This window comes from Nakaseomyces bracarensis (assembly GCF_045282275.1).
Source record: "Nakaseomyces bracarensis strain CBM3 chromosome Unknown Scaff12_0, whole genome shotgun sequence".
NCBI lineage: Eukaryota > Fungi > Ascomycota > Saccharomycetes > Saccharomycetales > Saccharomycetaceae > Nakaseomyces > Nakaseomyces bracarensis.
This window is the reverse complement of record NW_027263958.1, coordinates 54,672-71,818: the sequence shown is the minus strand read 5'-3', so window position 1 is coordinate 71,818 and position 17,147 is coordinate 54,672. Positions and strand designations below refer to the sequence as shown.

General features: G+C 37.2%; 7 protein-coding genes across 7 annotated transcripts; 2 read left to right on the top strand and 5 right to left on the bottom strand.

The window, feature by feature from the left end:
* Positions 1-310: 310 nt before the first annotated feature.
* On the bottom strand, positions 311-1,975 carry LCB1 (serine C-palmitoyltransferase LCB1; the record flags this gene model as incomplete). The annotated part of the gene is made up of 1 exon (XM_071053645.1): positions 311-1,975. The coding sequence occupies one exon, from the start codon at positions 1,973-1,975 to the stop codon at positions 311-313; it is 1,665 nt and encodes a 554-aa protein (XP_070910057.1).
* Positions 1,976-2,580: 605 nt separating this feature from the next.
* Positions 2,581-5,673, bottom strand: TAF1 (histone acetyltransferase; the record flags this gene model as incomplete). The annotated part of the gene is made up of 1 exon (XM_071053644.1): positions 2,581-5,673. One exon carries the CDS (start codon positions 5,671-5,673, stop codon positions 2,581-2,583), a length of 3,093 nt encoding a protein of 1,030 aa, XP_070910056.1.
* A 368-nt stretch (positions 5,674-6,041) lies between these two features.
* RTT102 (Rtt102p) lies at positions 6,042-7,055 on the top strand (the record flags this gene model as incomplete). Its single annotated transcript, XM_071053643.1, has 1 exon — positions 6,042-7,055. One exon carries the CDS (start codon positions 6,042-6,044, stop codon positions 7,053-7,055), a length of 1,014 nt encoding a protein of 337 aa, XP_070910055.1.
* A 197-nt stretch (positions 7,056-7,252) lies between these two features.
* On the bottom strand, positions 7,253-9,199 carry RNH70 (Rnh70p; the record flags this gene model as incomplete). Its single annotated transcript, XM_071053642.1, has 1 exon — positions 7,253-9,199. One exon carries the CDS (start codon positions 9,197-9,199, stop codon positions 7,253-7,255), a length of 1,947 nt encoding a protein of 648 aa, XP_070910054.1.
* A 794-nt stretch (positions 9,200-9,993) lies between these two features.
* Positions 9,994-10,866, bottom strand: CAB4 (putative pantetheine-phosphate adenylyltransferase; the record flags this gene model as incomplete). The annotated part of the gene is made up of 1 exon (XM_071053641.1): positions 9,994-10,866. One exon carries the CDS (start codon positions 10,864-10,866, stop codon positions 9,994-9,996), a length of 873 nt encoding a protein of 290 aa, XP_070910053.1.
* A 481-nt stretch (positions 10,867-11,347) lies between these two features.
* Positions 11,348-12,385, top strand: CWC22 (U2-type spliceosomal complex subunit CWC22; the record flags this gene model as incomplete). Its single annotated transcript, XM_071053640.1, has 1 exon — positions 11,348-12,385. One exon carries the CDS (start codon positions 11,348-11,350, stop codon positions 12,383-12,385), a length of 1,038 nt encoding a protein of 345 aa, XP_070910052.1.
* A 657-nt stretch (positions 12,386-13,042) lies between these two features.
* SCW4 (putative family 17 glucosidase) lies at positions 13,043-14,167 on the bottom strand (the record flags this gene model as incomplete). Its single annotated transcript, XM_071053639.1, has 1 exon — positions 13,043-14,167. The coding sequence occupies one exon, from the start codon at positions 14,165-14,167 to the stop codon at positions 13,043-13,045; it is 1,125 nt and encodes a 374-aa protein (XP_070910051.1).
* Between the last annotated feature and the right edge of the window lie 2,980 nt (positions 14,168-17,147).

The window sequence follows — 17,147 nt, the reverse complement described above, 5'->3', positions numbered from 1 at the left end:
TGAAACGTGTAAAGTAGAAAATTATATAATATATATGAATAAGGTACATGTTATCTGTCGATTTTAATGATCTTTTCATTAAGAAATGCTGTTAATATTTTTAAGTTTTTTTTTTTTTCTCCATATTTTATAGGTTTAGTGATAGATATATATATAGATAATTAACTAAAAAAAAAATGAACTGTGCTTGATTAAATAAAGTTAGTGTTGAGGTCATTAAATTGAAATAGCACCAGTAAAAACAGATGTTCCGTTGCTTAGTGTTAGTAGAGATAGGTTTTGGATTACAATTAAAAGTACCTCTATCAAATCATTGACAATGGTTTAAAATTGCGCTTGACACCGCTTGACAAACATTTTCAATGTCATTGTCTGACATAGCAGCTGTACAGCTGATCTTCAGACTGGGTACAATAGGGACACTTTCAGACTTTAATACTAAAGTATTTCTGGTAATTAAAATATTGTGTTTTTCCAAAACTTCGTCAACAATCTCCTGAAGGAATTTCTCCTCATCTTCATATGGCTCGATATATCTAGATGTGATACACTTTTTTTGCAAAGAGTTAACGATTTGAAACAACTGGTCCTTTGAGTATCCGAATTTCTTCTGTCTATAATCATCTGATAGTTCAATATGTTGGATAGGCGAGTGTTCGCTGGATGTTACCGTGATATATTGTCTTAGTTGGATGTTATCATTGAAAAATTGATTTAATTCACTGCTTAATTTGTGTACTCTAGAGACAGTTGTATTGTCTTCAGCTAAAATCTTCAACGTTTCGGCAGCACAGGTAGTAGTGTACGCAGGCAAGGAGGCAGAGAAACAGTAAGCATTTGAACCAATATGTTGATGTTGCGACATAACGTGATCACCTAATACAAACCCACCAGAGGAGCCTAAGGCATTAGCCAAGGAACCTACAGTGATATCGATTGAGCTGGCACGGTCCAAACCGTAATGTTCCGGTAGACCACGACCTGTTGGTCCTAAAACACCAAGGGACAATGTCTCGTCAACAAAAAGTCTGAATTTGTATTTTCTCTTTAGTCTTGTAAGTTCTGGTAATGGGGCAATATCACCAGTGTTGGTAAAGATGGCTTCGGTAACGATGAACTTTCTTGGAATAGCTGGAGGTTTGTCCTTCTGTTCGGCTTCGGTAAGTTCGGCTAGAAGGGCTTCTAGAGATTCCATATTGTTGTGATCGTAGTAGTAAACGGTAGATCTACTTAACTGTAGAGCATTTTGTACTGCAAGAGAAACGTCATTATCGGCAACCAAAATGTCACCACGTTTAGTGAAAGCTGGGATAACAGAGGCAGCAACACAGAAATCCTGACCGTACAAGACTGCACTATCCGTACCAAAAAACTTAGCTAATTCGTATTCCAAATGGTAGTGTACATCCTGGTTACCGTAAAAACCAGCTGGACCACAGGCACCTACACCATAGTTCTTTATAGTAGTCTTAGCAACTTCTTCAATTCTCTTAGTAGTAGACAATTGCAAGAAATTATTCGAGCACATGTTCAAAACATCATTGTAAGATTCTTTACCATTGTCTCTGGTGAAATTTATCCTGGTTTGTACCCCAGACTCTTTCATTTCGGGGATCTTCTGCAGTCTCCAGTTTTGAAACTCAGTCAGGGAATCATCTACCATTGGCTCGGGTTCCCACTCCTCAATCAATGCATCCATCTCAGCAGCAGATAAGTTAGGCTGGCTCGATTGCAAACCTTTCTTTTGTTGTGGTTTCGATAGATAGTAGATCAAAGCATATATCAAGAGACCCAGTTCTATAGCAGTTCTATATGGATCATCACGATGCGACTTCTTGATGTAAGAGATCACATATGACCCACCCGGTATCTTCGTGACGACATCATTGAAAAAAAACCAAACATAAGATAAAGAAGTGGTGATGAATACAGGAACAGGCACATATTCAGGTAGAACACTCGAAACAGTAGACATGTTTTTTTTCTTTTTTTATTCTTTATTTATATGTTCTTCTCTCCTATAATCAACTTTCTTCTTGTTGTTTTGGTTACCAAATAGCAGGTCTGCCTATAGTTTTAAACGCGCTCTTTTAATTGTCTTGGAAAGGGCAAATTATTCAATATCCCTATATTTTCTTTTGATTTCCCAGTTTGCTTAGTCTATCTTTATCTAAAATAACAGAAAAAAAAAACTCTTCTTGCTCAGTAATATTGGGACGTTGTAATAAGATAGAACAAATGACAGATACCTATACCTTGTGTAATTAATGTTATTAAAGACCGTAAACCGCTGATTAATACTATCTCACTTGCCTTACTACCTTATAAATTCGCACTTTAAAGCAGCTTATTACGCTGAAATTTTTCTGGTTTCCGTCCGCGTCGCCAAAATTTTTTTTTTTTCGTTTAAATTAATTTGTTACCCGGATTGATAATTAAATACGAAAGATTAGGTGTGACTATTTCGTATCTGATGTGGATTTTATAGTTGCAACTCTACTATTATAACTATTAATATATGCTAAATAAATATATATATATATAATGTATGCACTCTTTGTTGTAGTAAATGTTTAAAGATTATTCTGGTGGGGCTACAGAAGAGCTCCGTTCTTGGCCTCCCCCTGGGCCACTTGGGCTGTAGTACATCGGACATGACTTGTTTGTACGGATGTGACCTACTTGGCCACAAGTAGCGCACCTTCTCGACGTATTCTTGGGGCCCTTGGTAACTTTTCCGGTGGTCTTTTTGGATACTTGGCGGGCACGGCGTTGTTGTGATTTCTCCAAGTTGGCAAGCTCGGTTTCCAGAATCTTCTTCTGCATCTCTATGTCCTCGATGTTGTGGATATCGGTGCTCTCCTCGAGTAATTTGTCGACATTTAAGTTGTCTTTGCGCTGTATCTCCTTGCGTTTTAAGTAGCCCTGTATGATCCGAGGGTCCCTGATTATGACAGTTTGTCTCTGGATAATTCCGTTCTCATCACGAGTTTTTCTGACAATACGCAGGTACTTCCCATCGCGACGCATGGGATTCACGTTTCTATTACTCTCATTAACTTCGTCCGGATCGCTGATTTCCTCGAATGGGTTGGAGATACTGAGACTTTTTGTGTGCGTGTACCATGTCCGTGTGATCTCATCTTCATATACCTTCTGTTGTTGAGCAACGTTGTATGAGTAACCGCTAGAGGAACCGTTTTTTTTTGTAGCATTGTTTAAACTAGTTAGAGATGTTGTAGACTTCAGGAAACCACCTTTCATCGATGTTTTTAAGAAGGAAAACCCCTCACCGCAACCTGTAGGATCACCAGAACCATGAATCTGTATCATAGCCCTCAGTTGCGTGGCATTGATAAAGTTCTTAGAAGCGTTCCATGGGGTCAAATTTTCTTCGAGCTTGACTAAATCTTCATCATAGTTGTAAAGTTCATTATCTTCTTGATTCTGAATACCATGTCCCATTACCTCCACTTCTGATACTTGCTCAGGAGTCAGTAACTTTTTGATATTATCACCGTCTAACAAAGGTTCACCTTCTTTCAATCTCCAGAGACCCTTGTCTGGACCTTCTCTCTGGTATTTCATAAACTCTTTAATCTTTTGTCTGTTTTGGCCATATTCTGATTCCGGAAAGTGCTCAGCAATAGGATCTATCGAGATAGATCTTGTAGCAGCTTTGTTCAGAAGTCTATATACAATCATTCTTAATCTTGTGGCCTTCATTGAAGTGACTCTTCTGGAATTTGGACCAGGGATTTCATCGACGGGAAATGTTTGTCCCACAGTGAAAAGATGATTTATATTTCTCAGGTAAAATCTATTGCTAATACCATTACCAGTACTCCTAATTAATAGAAAGTCAGTACCAGAAACCTCGTGTTTAAAAACAGGGGCTCTTAACATATTGTTATAAAGAGTAGGGACAATGTGACCGGGTTCGACCAGACCAAAAGACCAAAATGGTGATTTATCCTGTACACCTAGGACGTGCGTTTCTCCCACCGGAAGTTTTGGTCTCAATGTGTCTTCTTCAGAAAGTTTTCTGTAGTAGTTAATCAGTTTATTACCCATACCAAATTTAGAAAGTGCTAAAGGATGTTCTTCTGAGTACTCCATCAGATATATAGGTGCGGTATCCCCTATGGTTAGATCTTGAGTTGTAGCAAAGGACTCCTTAATATCTTTACCCTTGTCACGCTTCCTCTTCCTAATCTTCAGCTTACTAAAGACAATGTTTGTGCCAGGCCGTATACTGGCTCCAAAGTTAGCACGATGAAAGTGTCTAAGTTGTGATCTCGGCATTGTAACCTTGTAAAATGGTGACTGCAGGCGAGCAGCTGGTTTAGAATGCTCAATATTAAGATTCGATATTATAGCACGAATCTTTGTTTGATGTGCTCTCTTTAGAATGGCGTATTTTTCATCATTAGAAATGTTAAACTTTTTCAATATTGAATGTATATCTAATTGGTAATTGCTATCAACTTTCTCTATCTCTTTCTTTTTCTTATTAGTCTCGTCAATCAACAGTAAGTTTTGATCATTCATATTAAGTTCGGCTACCACTGCTTGTTTTAATTTACCATTCACTAGGTCATCTTCGTTCCAGTTCCAAGATTCATGTGAGTCAAATAAGTTTGTAATAAACTTAAATTCCTTAGATTGTTCTTTTTCTTCTTTACCGTTGATGATCTGATCTTCATTCCAATCATCAGTTGCGATGATTAAATCCTCAGAAACACCGTTATCCGTATCATTTAAATTATTATCCTTTGTACTATCACTATTTCTCTCATCAAACTTGACCTGAACTACACCCTTTCTCTTATTGTCCTTCGATTTATTCTTGGAAGTCGCTTGCCATTTATTCTCAGGTAGCTCAAATAACCTCCTTTGATCTGGTTGGACATGTATTTTTAAATTTAGTGGGAAAAGTGGTTTCAAAGACCCACGACCTGAAAAGGATTTGTAACCCCAGTCATAATCAGCACGTTTCCTGTATATGAGTTTGTTCCATTTCAATATTTTTCCTTTCGTAAAAGTCGGGAAGTATTTTTTAAGCATTTTCCTCTCCAACTGGGCTCGCAGCTCCAATTGGGCATTCTTCTTTATTTCATCGTCAGGATTAGCCTGTTCAGTGGGGAACACTGGGTTGTTGTCCATGTAAAGAGAGTCGTGTGTGTGCTCCATTCCCATGAATAACGCGTTTTGGCCACTATGAAATTCATCATTGGAAGCATCGCTTCCCATCATAGAGGAGTTATCATTCGGTATACCGCTCATGAAGTGGTCATTTGGTTGCTGTTGTATGTCAAATAGGTCCTGCTCTGCGGCGCCAGCACTCTCGTACCCTTGCATCATAACATCCTCATTCATCGACACACCAGTCCCAAAATCTGCTGCTGGACCATCTTCCTCATCTGGAAGCTCCTCATCAGCCAACTCGTCCTCATCCTCAAAGTCAACAGCATCGGGCAGATGCTCCGTGGCTCCGTCGTCATTACCTATATACCCGCCTATCTCCAGGGACCCAAAGTTTCCCTCAAAGATAGCATTGTAAGCTTCATCCTCATTGGAAAGATCCTTGTTATGACTATTGCCTTGCGACTGATGACCAGACCCGCCCTTGCTCTTACTGCCCTTGCTCTTCCCAGAACTCTTCTTCGCCATCGTTTATTTCGGCGTCAAGTTATATATATATATATAAAAACCACCCGCGGAACAAACGTCTCTCTCCCTCGCTCTCTTTCTCAACCAATATGTACTGGCTATTGCTTATTAACGTAGTAACTTATTAGGGTATAATGTTGGGTTTAGTTTATAATCACTATCTGGCTTCTTAAAACTTCATATAATTTTTTTTTAACATAAGGCCGTTTTTCCAAAACAAAAAAAAAATTTAAAAACTTGAAAATTTACAAATATTTTAGAGGTTCTTAATCATTTCGATGGTCGAATTGAGCTGCTATCTGGATAATAAACTACTACTTAGTTCTATTGGTTCTTTACCAGGTTAGCTAGAAAACTGAGAGGAAAAAATGGTGGAAGAGACGTTGATTCACAGGGCTAACAAGGGAGTTTATGGTGGGGATGTTGATGGGCGTTGGAAGTACGATTGGTATAGGCCAGTGAAGCCTGTTGAGAATTCACATGGGTCTGAGATATCTGATCCGTTGGCTGGTATCAGCTCGGAGAACAAGGAGACTAGTTACTATTCGTTTCGGTACAAGCGGTGGATGAGGGATACTGGTGTGGAGACCATGGAGCAGGATCCACCTGTGCTGCTCAAATTGGCGGACTACGATAGGGTTAAGATTGCTCAGGCGAAGAAGAAGATGGGTAAGAAGAACAATACCGATGATCTGTCGGAGGATGCGATTCGTGGTGCGGTCGGTGGGTCCGACAGTGTGTTCTCCAGTTCGCATGCCAAACCAGAAACTGCAACAAATAGGAAACAAGAAGAGGTCAATTCGACGCAAGACGCAGAAAAGAAGCAAGCAGATGACTCCAAACCTTTGGAAAGTGCTGGAACAGACGATCAGGACAAATTAACAGATATTGCTCAAGTCAATAATGACAGTACGACAACTAAGAACGACGGAGAGAATGCAATAAGCGGAAATGCAGCAGTTGAGACGATGAATGAGGATACTGAAATGAAAGATATTGAAACTCCTGAAGATACTGAACCATCAGAAAAAACTGCCAATACTGAACCATTGGAAGAAACTGAACCAACAGATGTGACAGATGCTGATGCAGTGACGGAAGGCACAGAGGTGGCTGATCCTGAAGCTAATGGATCTAAAGAGGATGTGAAGATTAGTGAGGATTCTGAAGTTATTGAAAAGGATCAAGAAAGTGAGAAGAAAATTGTTGAAGACGCTGAAACTGCTGAAAAGGAAGAAATTCAGCAGACTAAAATTGATGATAGCACTCAAGGTAATAAAAATGAAATTGATAAAAAGGAAGAAGATCAGGATAAGTTGCCAGACAACGGTAGTGAGGGGAATGTCCAAAAAGATGAAGACGTAGAAATGCAAGATGCTTAGCAATTTTTTGTCATGATCTATATAAGGTTTTAGGGGAAAAGGTCCCAAATATAAATGTAATATTATATATTTTTAATGCTCATAAAAACTGTTTTAAGGAAATCATTGTCGTAATAAGGAGGTAATGTGCTGTAATTGGATGTGAATTGTTGACCTTCGTTGTTATTTTGAGATCTATTATATTATATCATTATAGTTTATTCTTTAATCAAAATTTCGATGATAGCATCTCGGGCAATCTCGACTGCCTTTCTGATCTCTTCGCTTAGTTCTTTTTTGAGATCGGATCTTGCTTCCTTAGGATTGCAAGTGTTGATTTGGTTCATTAAAGCCATCCATGATTTAGTATCACCACTACCGGACAATATCGAAATTATGGTACCTTCTGGGACAGTTTCGTACAATTTCTGGATGTGTCCACTAAGTTTTTGTAATACATCGGTAGCACTTAATGAGATCGGGTTCTTAGGTGTGGCATAACCCCGAGCAAATTCTAGTTCTCTTAATCTGCCAACAAATAAATCATATTCATTAAGATGTTCAGTTATACCCTCGAAAACTGCTTGATCACTATCACAAAATTTCGTTCCTATAAATTCAGAGTTCTGAAGTTCAGATTTTGGGACGGTATTGTTCAATATCAGTGATTTAACACCTTTATCACTCAAAACCTTGAATAAGCTCTCATTCTTCAAGAAGGAGCCGTATGCGGGACCGTTCATAATCTTAAGTTTAGTTAATTCTATACAGGTTTTGGCGTCTTCTATAGAGTCATGGCCCTCGTCACCAATCTCTTCCTGGATAGTTTTGTGTAAATATTCACTGGCTAGATATTTCAAAGAAGGCTTAAATGGTGGTCCACCATGGTGGTCGTAAATTATAGCTGTATCAACAATTTTAGGATGCCTCATACGTAAAACATGTAGGTCGTTAGATAAAGAATGGCCGATCAAAACATCATCTGTGCTAATTATATTAGCTAAGTCATTTTGTACTTCTTCGATGTTTTTCGTTGCTGTGTCTAATTTCTCCTTTGTTATACCACTGTACTTTGTCAGATAATCAGTAATTGGAGCTTCAGGTATCACCAACTCGTCATAGATCACATTCATTTGAAAATCCACTAGACTTACTCTAGCTACAACTAACCCTCTTTCTGTTTGACACATTTCACAATCTAGGCCGTAGATATGAGAACCATCATGCTCAAATGGTTTTGTATCAACCCATCTATTCTTTAATGAGTCTTCTTGGTTCTTAATCTTCAACTTTTCAGAAAACAAAGCAGTCATATTAGGAGTTTCTTCGTGAATTGGATAATCTCTACCAACTAACTGGTCTATATCAGCAATAAGCTCGTTAATTGTAATTTTAGTACGCGATAATTTATCTACAAGATCCTTCTTCTGCTTCTTCGATAGAGGTACATTCACAAACGAATTGTAAGCCGAGTATATAGCAGTTTTAGACCCTGGACTTTGCATAGGAAAAATGATCTTCTTATCAGGTTGTAGATCAAGGCCGACTAATCCCTTCTCTTGCAATTCATTGAAGTTATCCAAGAATCTTTGTTCCTTTTCGAGACCGAAATCCTCAGGCTGTAAACCCGGAACAAAAATAACTATATTCTTCGATAAATTATGTCTTCCTGAAATATTCTTCCACCAGTAGTACTCATTGGACGCATTATGTAGGTATCTAACAAGGTCAGACATCGCTCTTATGGTGGGGCTCTTAGTATATTCGATCTCAACGTTCAATGGGGTCTTCATCTCCTTGGCTCTCCTCTTTTTCACCACTTTCGCAGCACCCAATGTTTCTGTAATCGATTCTAGACCCTTGACCATTATTGGTTTAAGGCACTCTTGCGACCCATTTACAGCATACGCACTAGACCTTCTACGCTTTCCCACAGGTAACTTCCGTCTCAGGGATTTGATATCACTGCTCTCCTCTATAGCTTCACTTGGAAGTTCGCTGATACTTAGCCTAGCCACTCTTTCAATTGCGCTGTTCCCATCAACAATGGTTAGTTTCGGAACCGTATACGATTTCTCAGAGTCACCATTAGCAGCCACATTAGTTTCCTCACTACTACTGTTACTCGTCTTGGTAGGAGATACTCCTGCAATCTCTTCTTGCATGTTGTTCAGTATTCTATTCGATAGTCCTCAATAAAACGTATAGATAGTATAGAAGCTTTTCCGTTTTTTACGTTTCTTCCTTTAGCTTATGTTTGCTTCTTTTTTTCTCCAAACCTGGACAATCCTTCCTTTAATACCAGTATTATGAATTCTAAATTCTTAAACGTAATGTAAACTAAAACCAATATCCAATTGGTATTTCTTTTTTTATTTTTTTTCTTTAATATTAATTAAGTGTCATAGCCATTTGAGATGTCCGTCTCGATAAAATTTGCATTAAAAAAAAATGCACAAAAAACAAAAAAGAAAAACAACAAATGTTCAATTCCTTCCAAACTTGATTTGAAGAGAGAGGACTACTTTTTGAGCCGTAATATTTATACCGTAGTGTTCATGCTATAGTCTTCATGCTATAGTGTCCATGCTATAGTCTTCATGCTATAGTCTTCATGCTGTAGTCTTCATGCTGTGTTATTCATACTGTAATATTTATATCGTAGTCTCCATGCCATAGTCTTTACAATGAACTCTTTATAATCATATTGTATTGACCACACAAACACACTTTCCTTCACATACTTTTGAACACACCAAAGCACCTTTATGTTAGCTGAACTACTGAACAGAACCTCTTAGATACTTTGAACTTATTCACAGTGAATGGTATAGCATATACTGCCAGAAATTAGTAGTAGTAAGTGTGCAATTTTGTACCAAAATAAACGCAATAGACATATGAGTTTATTTTATATACTTTGTTGGATTGTTTTGTTGTTGTTTTTTTGATCAAACTTTTACGATGTTGCGAGTGACTTTCTTATCTCTGTACTACTTAGCTTCTCTTTCCAGCCGTCGTCTTCCTGGCCACCAAGTACATTGACTATATAGATATCTAGCGGATCCATTCCCTTGCTTGCTCTTGTTTCATTTACAACTTTTCCGCCGCCGACGGTCTCCCTGCTCACAACGAGACATTTAATCTCAGGAACAGTTCCAGTGGGTCCACAGACGTCTCTGATAGCGACTGGTTCCATCTTTAGGGATGGCTTGAGCAATTGCAAGAAACTCTGTACTCCAATACAACGAGTGTCGAAGCTCTCCATATACTCCTTATATTTTTTGTTCGCTAGGAGTTCCTGGTCAGTAACACCAACAATTAATCTCTTGGATGTCAAAAATGCCGCCACGCTTAGTAGTATCTTATGACCATCATGTAAATGGTCAAATGTACCTCCTAATGCAGTGACTTCGAACTTATTAATGTCTCTTTTACCACTACTTGGGATGTGGTTATCCACGGGATCCAGCTTCGGATACGCGATGTGGTTCTTGTAACGGTATCCAGTCACTGAAAAGGTCTCCTCTGCAACAAGGTAATCCCATACATAGTCAGATCTGTGACTACTCATATTCCATTCATCTCCGAAAAGAATATTGACAGGCTCTAAGGATAACTCCCTCTCAAGCAGAACTTCACGACACATACTGTATAGACGACCCAGTACATCGTCCAGATACATGGAGTCCTCGAATTTATCAACTAGAATCACATCTAAAGCACAATTCTTGACGAGTTTTGGTTTCAGTATATTATCTAATACAGCAGAATGTAACTGCTCGAAGTTTAATCGACTTAAATCCTTAAGAACTATTGCTATCTTGACCATCCTTTTTTTTTTATATATATATTACTTTGTTTCTGGAGTGTTCGTATATTAGATAAGTAGCCCACCTAGCCCTCTGTTTATTGCTTGATATTAACACAGTAAGTAAGCAAAACGTTGACTTATTACTTGGATAATTGATTAACTGTAATACTAAATACTAAAATCGAAGATAGCTCTTTTTATAGCTTTGATATAATCCCGCGGTATGAAGAAAAAATAAAATTTTGACATATGAAATTTGATTAAGAAGTCCCATTATTCCAACATCAAATATTTATTATTAGCTCTCAATGCCAATATATATAACAAATAATAGCTGAATAACGGTGTTATATTGGGCGTTAAGCTTTTGGAAAGTATAGGACTAGTTGTTGTTTTTTTTATGGGGGATATTCCGGTTCTAATTCTCGCAAAATTTAATAGGTAATAAGAAGTTGTTAAGACAAGTATAGAGCACTAAAAAACGGTATTAGAAACATATATGGCTGACCATATAGAAGATCTTACATCTACTGATGATATTGAGTTTAAAAAGAAGGTATACTTGATATTGAAGAGCTCTTTGTCTGGTGATGAGGCTGCACATAAGATACTCAAGTTGCGGATAGAGGATCTTGAGAAGTACCGAGTGGTAGATATTGTGGTTAAATCTAGTGTGCAGGAGACCACATACTCGAAGTTCTATGGACTTTTGTTAGAGAGACTTTGTTCTACTCATAAGTCTTGGAAACAAGCCTTCGAGAGAGTTTTACTTGAGAACTACGAATCTCTAAATACATTTGAGCCCGCCCAACTTCGAGTGCTTGGGAAATTGTGGGGCCACTTATTCGCTTCAGATTATCTAGGGTTTGAGTTGTTCCATCATTTTAAGATAAATGAAGAAGATAGTACACCTCCAAGCCGTATATTTCTAAAATTTCTATTTCAAGAACTAGTCGCTGATATAGGTATAGAGGAAGTGCAAGAGAGGCTTTCTGAAGAGTACATCCGACCTTATTTAACAAGTATTTTCCCTGAGGACGATATTGATGCTATCAGATATTCGATAAATTATTTCACTTCCATTGGATTAGGGGTCTTGACGAAACAAATGAGGGAGCGATTACAAAGTATGGAGGAAACACAGAAACTGTCGAAGAAAGAGACTGACTTAGAACAAATAACTGATCCTGCATCGACTGTAACGGATACCAATAGCTGGAAGAAAGGCGGACCATTGCCCTCTCAAGAAAATAAATATGCCAACAATAAACCATTCAGGAGTAGAGGAGAAGATAGATATAATAATAATAATAACTATAGAAACAATAATAAGAGATCGCATAATAAAGCTGCAGATGATAAGAGAAAAAGGCTCCGTCGTCAAAGCAATATGAGATCAAGATCACCCCCACGTGAGAATCAAAGTTCAGATAAACCATCTAGAGGCAATCGAAGATCTAGGACACCGCCTAGAGGAGCCCAAAGATCTAGGACACCGCCGAATAGAAGGAACAGATCAAGGAGTCCAAAACGGTGAACGAAATATCGCCTCCCCTGCATTCAATTTAGCATTCTAGAGAACAGCATAATTTAAGTAAACTACATAATGGTAACTAACTCAAGATATTATTTTGATATGGTTGTATGGAACGGTGTGGTGATGTGCAGGAAATGATAACGTTAGGGAACTTTTTTGTTAACAGTAAAAATATTGTAATTGGTATTACTTTTACAAACGAGATTTGTATATAAAAAAAGATTGGTATTTAGTAAATAGTTGAGCTGAGGGAAAATAAGAACGAAAAAAAAATTGATACATAATGCTTCTTATTCAATTAAGAGTTTTGAAGTCATTATCACGCGACGTAATAAGTTTGTTGCGCTTCCCCAGTCTTTAAACGGTTTGTTATTTTGTAATTCACAGTTTGAATGACAGCAGATAATCACTAACATGAATATGGTTGTCACAGTAAATTTTATCTCATGGAAGAAAAAAAATAAAGGTGTTCGTATGTTAATTTGTTACAAATAAACAGAAAAATCTCGTTATTTCCAAAGCTACTTAAATTCAGAATAGAATTTTTTGCTTTTAGAGGGTATCGAAATAGTGAGGTATAATAAAATTTTTGTTATAGGGGAAAATGAAGTACTTGGAAAAATCCATTTAGAAAATAAGATTTATTCAACGACTAAATTATTCGTCAGACAAGATACCCCAGTACTTTTCACAGCCGTATGGACCGTCAGCCTTCCAGTAGTCATTGAAGGCATTGTACAAGAAAGTATCAGCACCACAAGCAGCCTTGATGGAGTTAATAGCGTCCTTTTGGTTTTGCTTAGATGGGACAGCAACACCTAGGGTTTCACCCTTGGATGGCCAGCCGGATTCAGTAATAGTGACATCCTTCTTACCATCACAGGCAGTCCAGACTCTTTGGATTTGTTGCAACAACCATGGACCAGCGTTTTGAGCGACGGTGTTTTGGTCAAAGTAAGCGTGAGCGTTAACAGCCATGTAGTCAGAGTATTGACACAATTCTGGGTTGTTGATAACAGCAATGAAAGTGTCGACGGAGACAACTGGACCGTTGTAACCGGCAGCTTGCAAAGCAGCTCTACCTTGGGCAACGTATTGACCAACTTGAGCTGGAGTAGCTTGACCACCGTTAACCAATTCGTTACCGATGGAAACAGTGGTGACATCGTCCCAAGAACCGTATTGGGAAACAGCGTCCTTCATTTCTTGGATGGAACCAGCGATGTTAGAGACATCGAAGACACCCAAGAACAACTTTTGACCGTTGGCCTTAGCCTTGAAGACGTTAGCGACTTGGTTACAGTCAGTACCGTATAGTCTGACTTCGGAGAAACCGCTCAAAGCAGCCATGTCGGAAGCGACTTGGTCGGCAGACTTACAAGTACCGTCAGCGTTGTAAGGAGTGTAAGTAACACCCTTAGCACCGGCAGAACCGACACCAGTGTTGTCGGTCTTGGATTGAGAAGCAGCTTGGGTAGAGGCAGATTGAGCTTCAGTTTGTTGAGTTTGAGCTTGAGCCTGGGTTTGAGCTTGAGTTTGGGCCTCAGCTTTTTGGGTGGCAGCAGCAACAGTGTTAGCAGCAGCAACAGTGTTGGCAGCGACCAAGTCTTCGTTAATGGCTTCAGCCTTGTTCAAGACGGCACCAGTAGAGTCGACAACGACAGTTTGGACGGAACGTTGAGTCTTGGTGACAACATCACGCTTGTTCTTGTGAGTGTGACCAGCTGGGGCAGCAATAGCAGTACCTAGTAAGGCAGATGTAATCAAAGTGGAAACCTTCATTTTTTTTTTAATAGTAATAAAAAGGAATGTTTATAGTGAAAAAGGAAAGAACGTAATTTAGTTGGAATCAAAGATATAATAAATTATAAAAAAAACAACCTTTTTGAATGAATGACTGGTAGTTGGATATTCAGAAAGAAATATATGATATTTTAACTTATCTGATGTTGATTTTCTTATATGGAAATAATTATCTTCTTTAGAATACTTATTACTTAACTTATTTGAAATAAAAAATCAATTGAAGAAAAAAAAAATAATATTAGATTATAATAAAGAACAGATCATAAGAAATAAAAAAATGTCCTCTATTTAACAAGAATATATATAAGTTTCATATTTCATAAAAAGAAGAAGCTACTCTGTTGTTTATATATATGATCATTTAAAAACGTTAAAAAAAAAAACTAAAAAGTTTACTCAGGGATTTTCTTTGATTTGTTTTGTTTTTGTTGTTGTTTTTGTTCTCTCTCCCTCTGATTCTTTTTTCTTTGATTAGTTCTCTGTATTAAGATATTAAGTGAATGTACTAAGTTTTGTAGTTTGATGTCTGTGTCCTACAATGTCTGTTGGGTTGTCAAAGTACTAGAGGGAATACAATTTGGTCTTCAAGAAAACACCTTCCTTTTTCTTCTTTCCTTCTTGTAGTATAGTATCTCTCTCTGTTGGTCTCTTTATTACTTATAAGTATCTCTATCTCTTCAGTATAGTAGAAGAAACATAACATTTTTATTTATCACCGAAGGATGTTTTGTATAATCCCAAAAGTGAATGAGGTGTTATATTTGTACGTTAGTTTTAGTGCATGTTTCCTAATATGCCTCTATTTGTTGGGTGATTTGTCTTACCACGTTATACTCAAGCTAGATAGAAAGAAGACGATACCGAGAGATACCGCTGTAGTACAAATCTTCTTCTTTAGTGTGTACAAATCTTTGTTCTGGAACATTTGTGCCCCTTCCCAGTGGGATTTTCAATGTATGTGTCTTCTTTCCCTTCCCACTCCTTATTCAATTTTGTTTACTTCACACAGTTCCTTTTAGGAATTCTCTCCCTCCCTGGCCCCCTTTGAGTAACACTTCATAACCTAATCAAGACAACGTCTTACCCAAACAGGTAAAAATTGAGATTTGTTTTGCACTTTTTTTTGTTTACTTTATTTATTTTCTTTCTTTTTTTCGTACATTTGTCGTATGGGAAAAGGTGGGGAGAGAGCGTAGAAGGAGGGGTAGAGAGATTTGTGTTAAATTACTACGAGGAAAATAATGGAACGGATGCATTTTTTTTTTCATTTAATCTTTTTTATCCGGAGCTTGTGCAAGAACACAATAGAGAGAGGGTTTTTTTTTGCTTTGGAAGGCAGCGAGGGGGGGGAACAAACTAAAAGAGGAGAATAGATAGAGAGATGCAGATATCCTTTAGAAGGAGACGCAGTTACTATTGAGGAAGAAAAAAGAAAGAGAGAATAACAAAAAAAAAAAAAAGGAAGAAAGGAAGGATAATGTGCACACTTAACGACTCTTTGGAGATTTGACCGTACAGAGGTTGCCTCTTCTAAAGTGATTATACGTCCAAACATCAGAAGGCTCTACCATAAATATCCTCCCACCCGTTCTGCATTTTACAGAGATGTTATAAGATTACCCGGATATTAGAGTTCTTTTTCACTTCTTTGCCTTCTAGAAGCAAGAACAGCTTTGCCAAATCCGGCTTTAGACAGATGTTCTGACTAAAAAATGTTGAAAATTAAAAAATGAAAACAGACAATCCTTCATGGGATAGTCCGTACAGGTACATTTGTTTCTTAATTGAGACAGAGGGCAATAAATACAAGAGACGAAAGACAACAGACAAAAAAAAAAAAAAATGAATTTTCTCTGTACATTGGACGCAGGTAAAGAACGAATGGACTCTATTTAATTTAGTTTTTAAAAACTCAATATATTTAATTTTTTACCTAATTAGGTAAAGTGCTTTTGTTGTCAAACAGACTCAATTTTAAATTATATGTAAAGGTAAGAGGAGGCTACCATTATTGAGTCGCCCTAATGCCGTTCAGGAAACTAGTCAGATGTTGTGACAAAAATAAATGAAAAAAAATGGGCGATAATATAGGAAATGGGTAAAGGTAAACTGAATGTAATAGTGCCGTGTTACTACAATAGTTGTAGTAACATAAAATAAAAACTAAATATGTACGACTTTGGAGAAAAATAAGATTTATATTACCTTATACTTTATGCAACCGTACAGGAGTTTAAATTGCAGATATGCGTTTTTAAACTACTTTAACGAGCATAATATTTGTTGGACCTCCCCTCTTGCCTTAAAATAAAGGTGATATTTGGGAACTTTAAAACAGTTTTTTTTATTTTGAAATGTGTTTTGTTTTGTTTTTGGACCAATAGTCTAAAAAGGGCTTGAGGCACTGAGATTTATTTTTATTGATTAGTATCTAAAATCTTGGTTTTTCAATTGCATATTTTGGCTTTAGATTTGATGAAAAGTAGACGAATAACTTATCATCTTGCAAAGTATAATAAAAAACCGTATTCTTGATTAATTATTCATAGTCTTGGACTAATGTGTTATTATAAAACTACATCACTTTACACTTACCACTCTTCACAAAGCTACTGAAGTACATAAAAATAAATCCTAATGGGTCACATGATATATATTCTCGTTTCATGACTATTTTCTGCTCAAATGATTACAGCTATAAATGTGTCCGGGTAATTTATCAAATTAGAAAATCGTTTTTATTTTTGTTATAATTTTTTTGTTTTTTTGAGAAGGTTGAAGAGATAAAATTTTGGCTCTTAGAATGTTGCCAAAACATTAATTTTGAAATAAAAAAAAAATATAGCTCTAAAAATATTTTGGACCATATGTGTACAATATTAGTAAAGAATCTACATATAATATTAGTTTACGCATCTGACAACAGACCCACCACATCGAGCAAGTAATTCTTAGA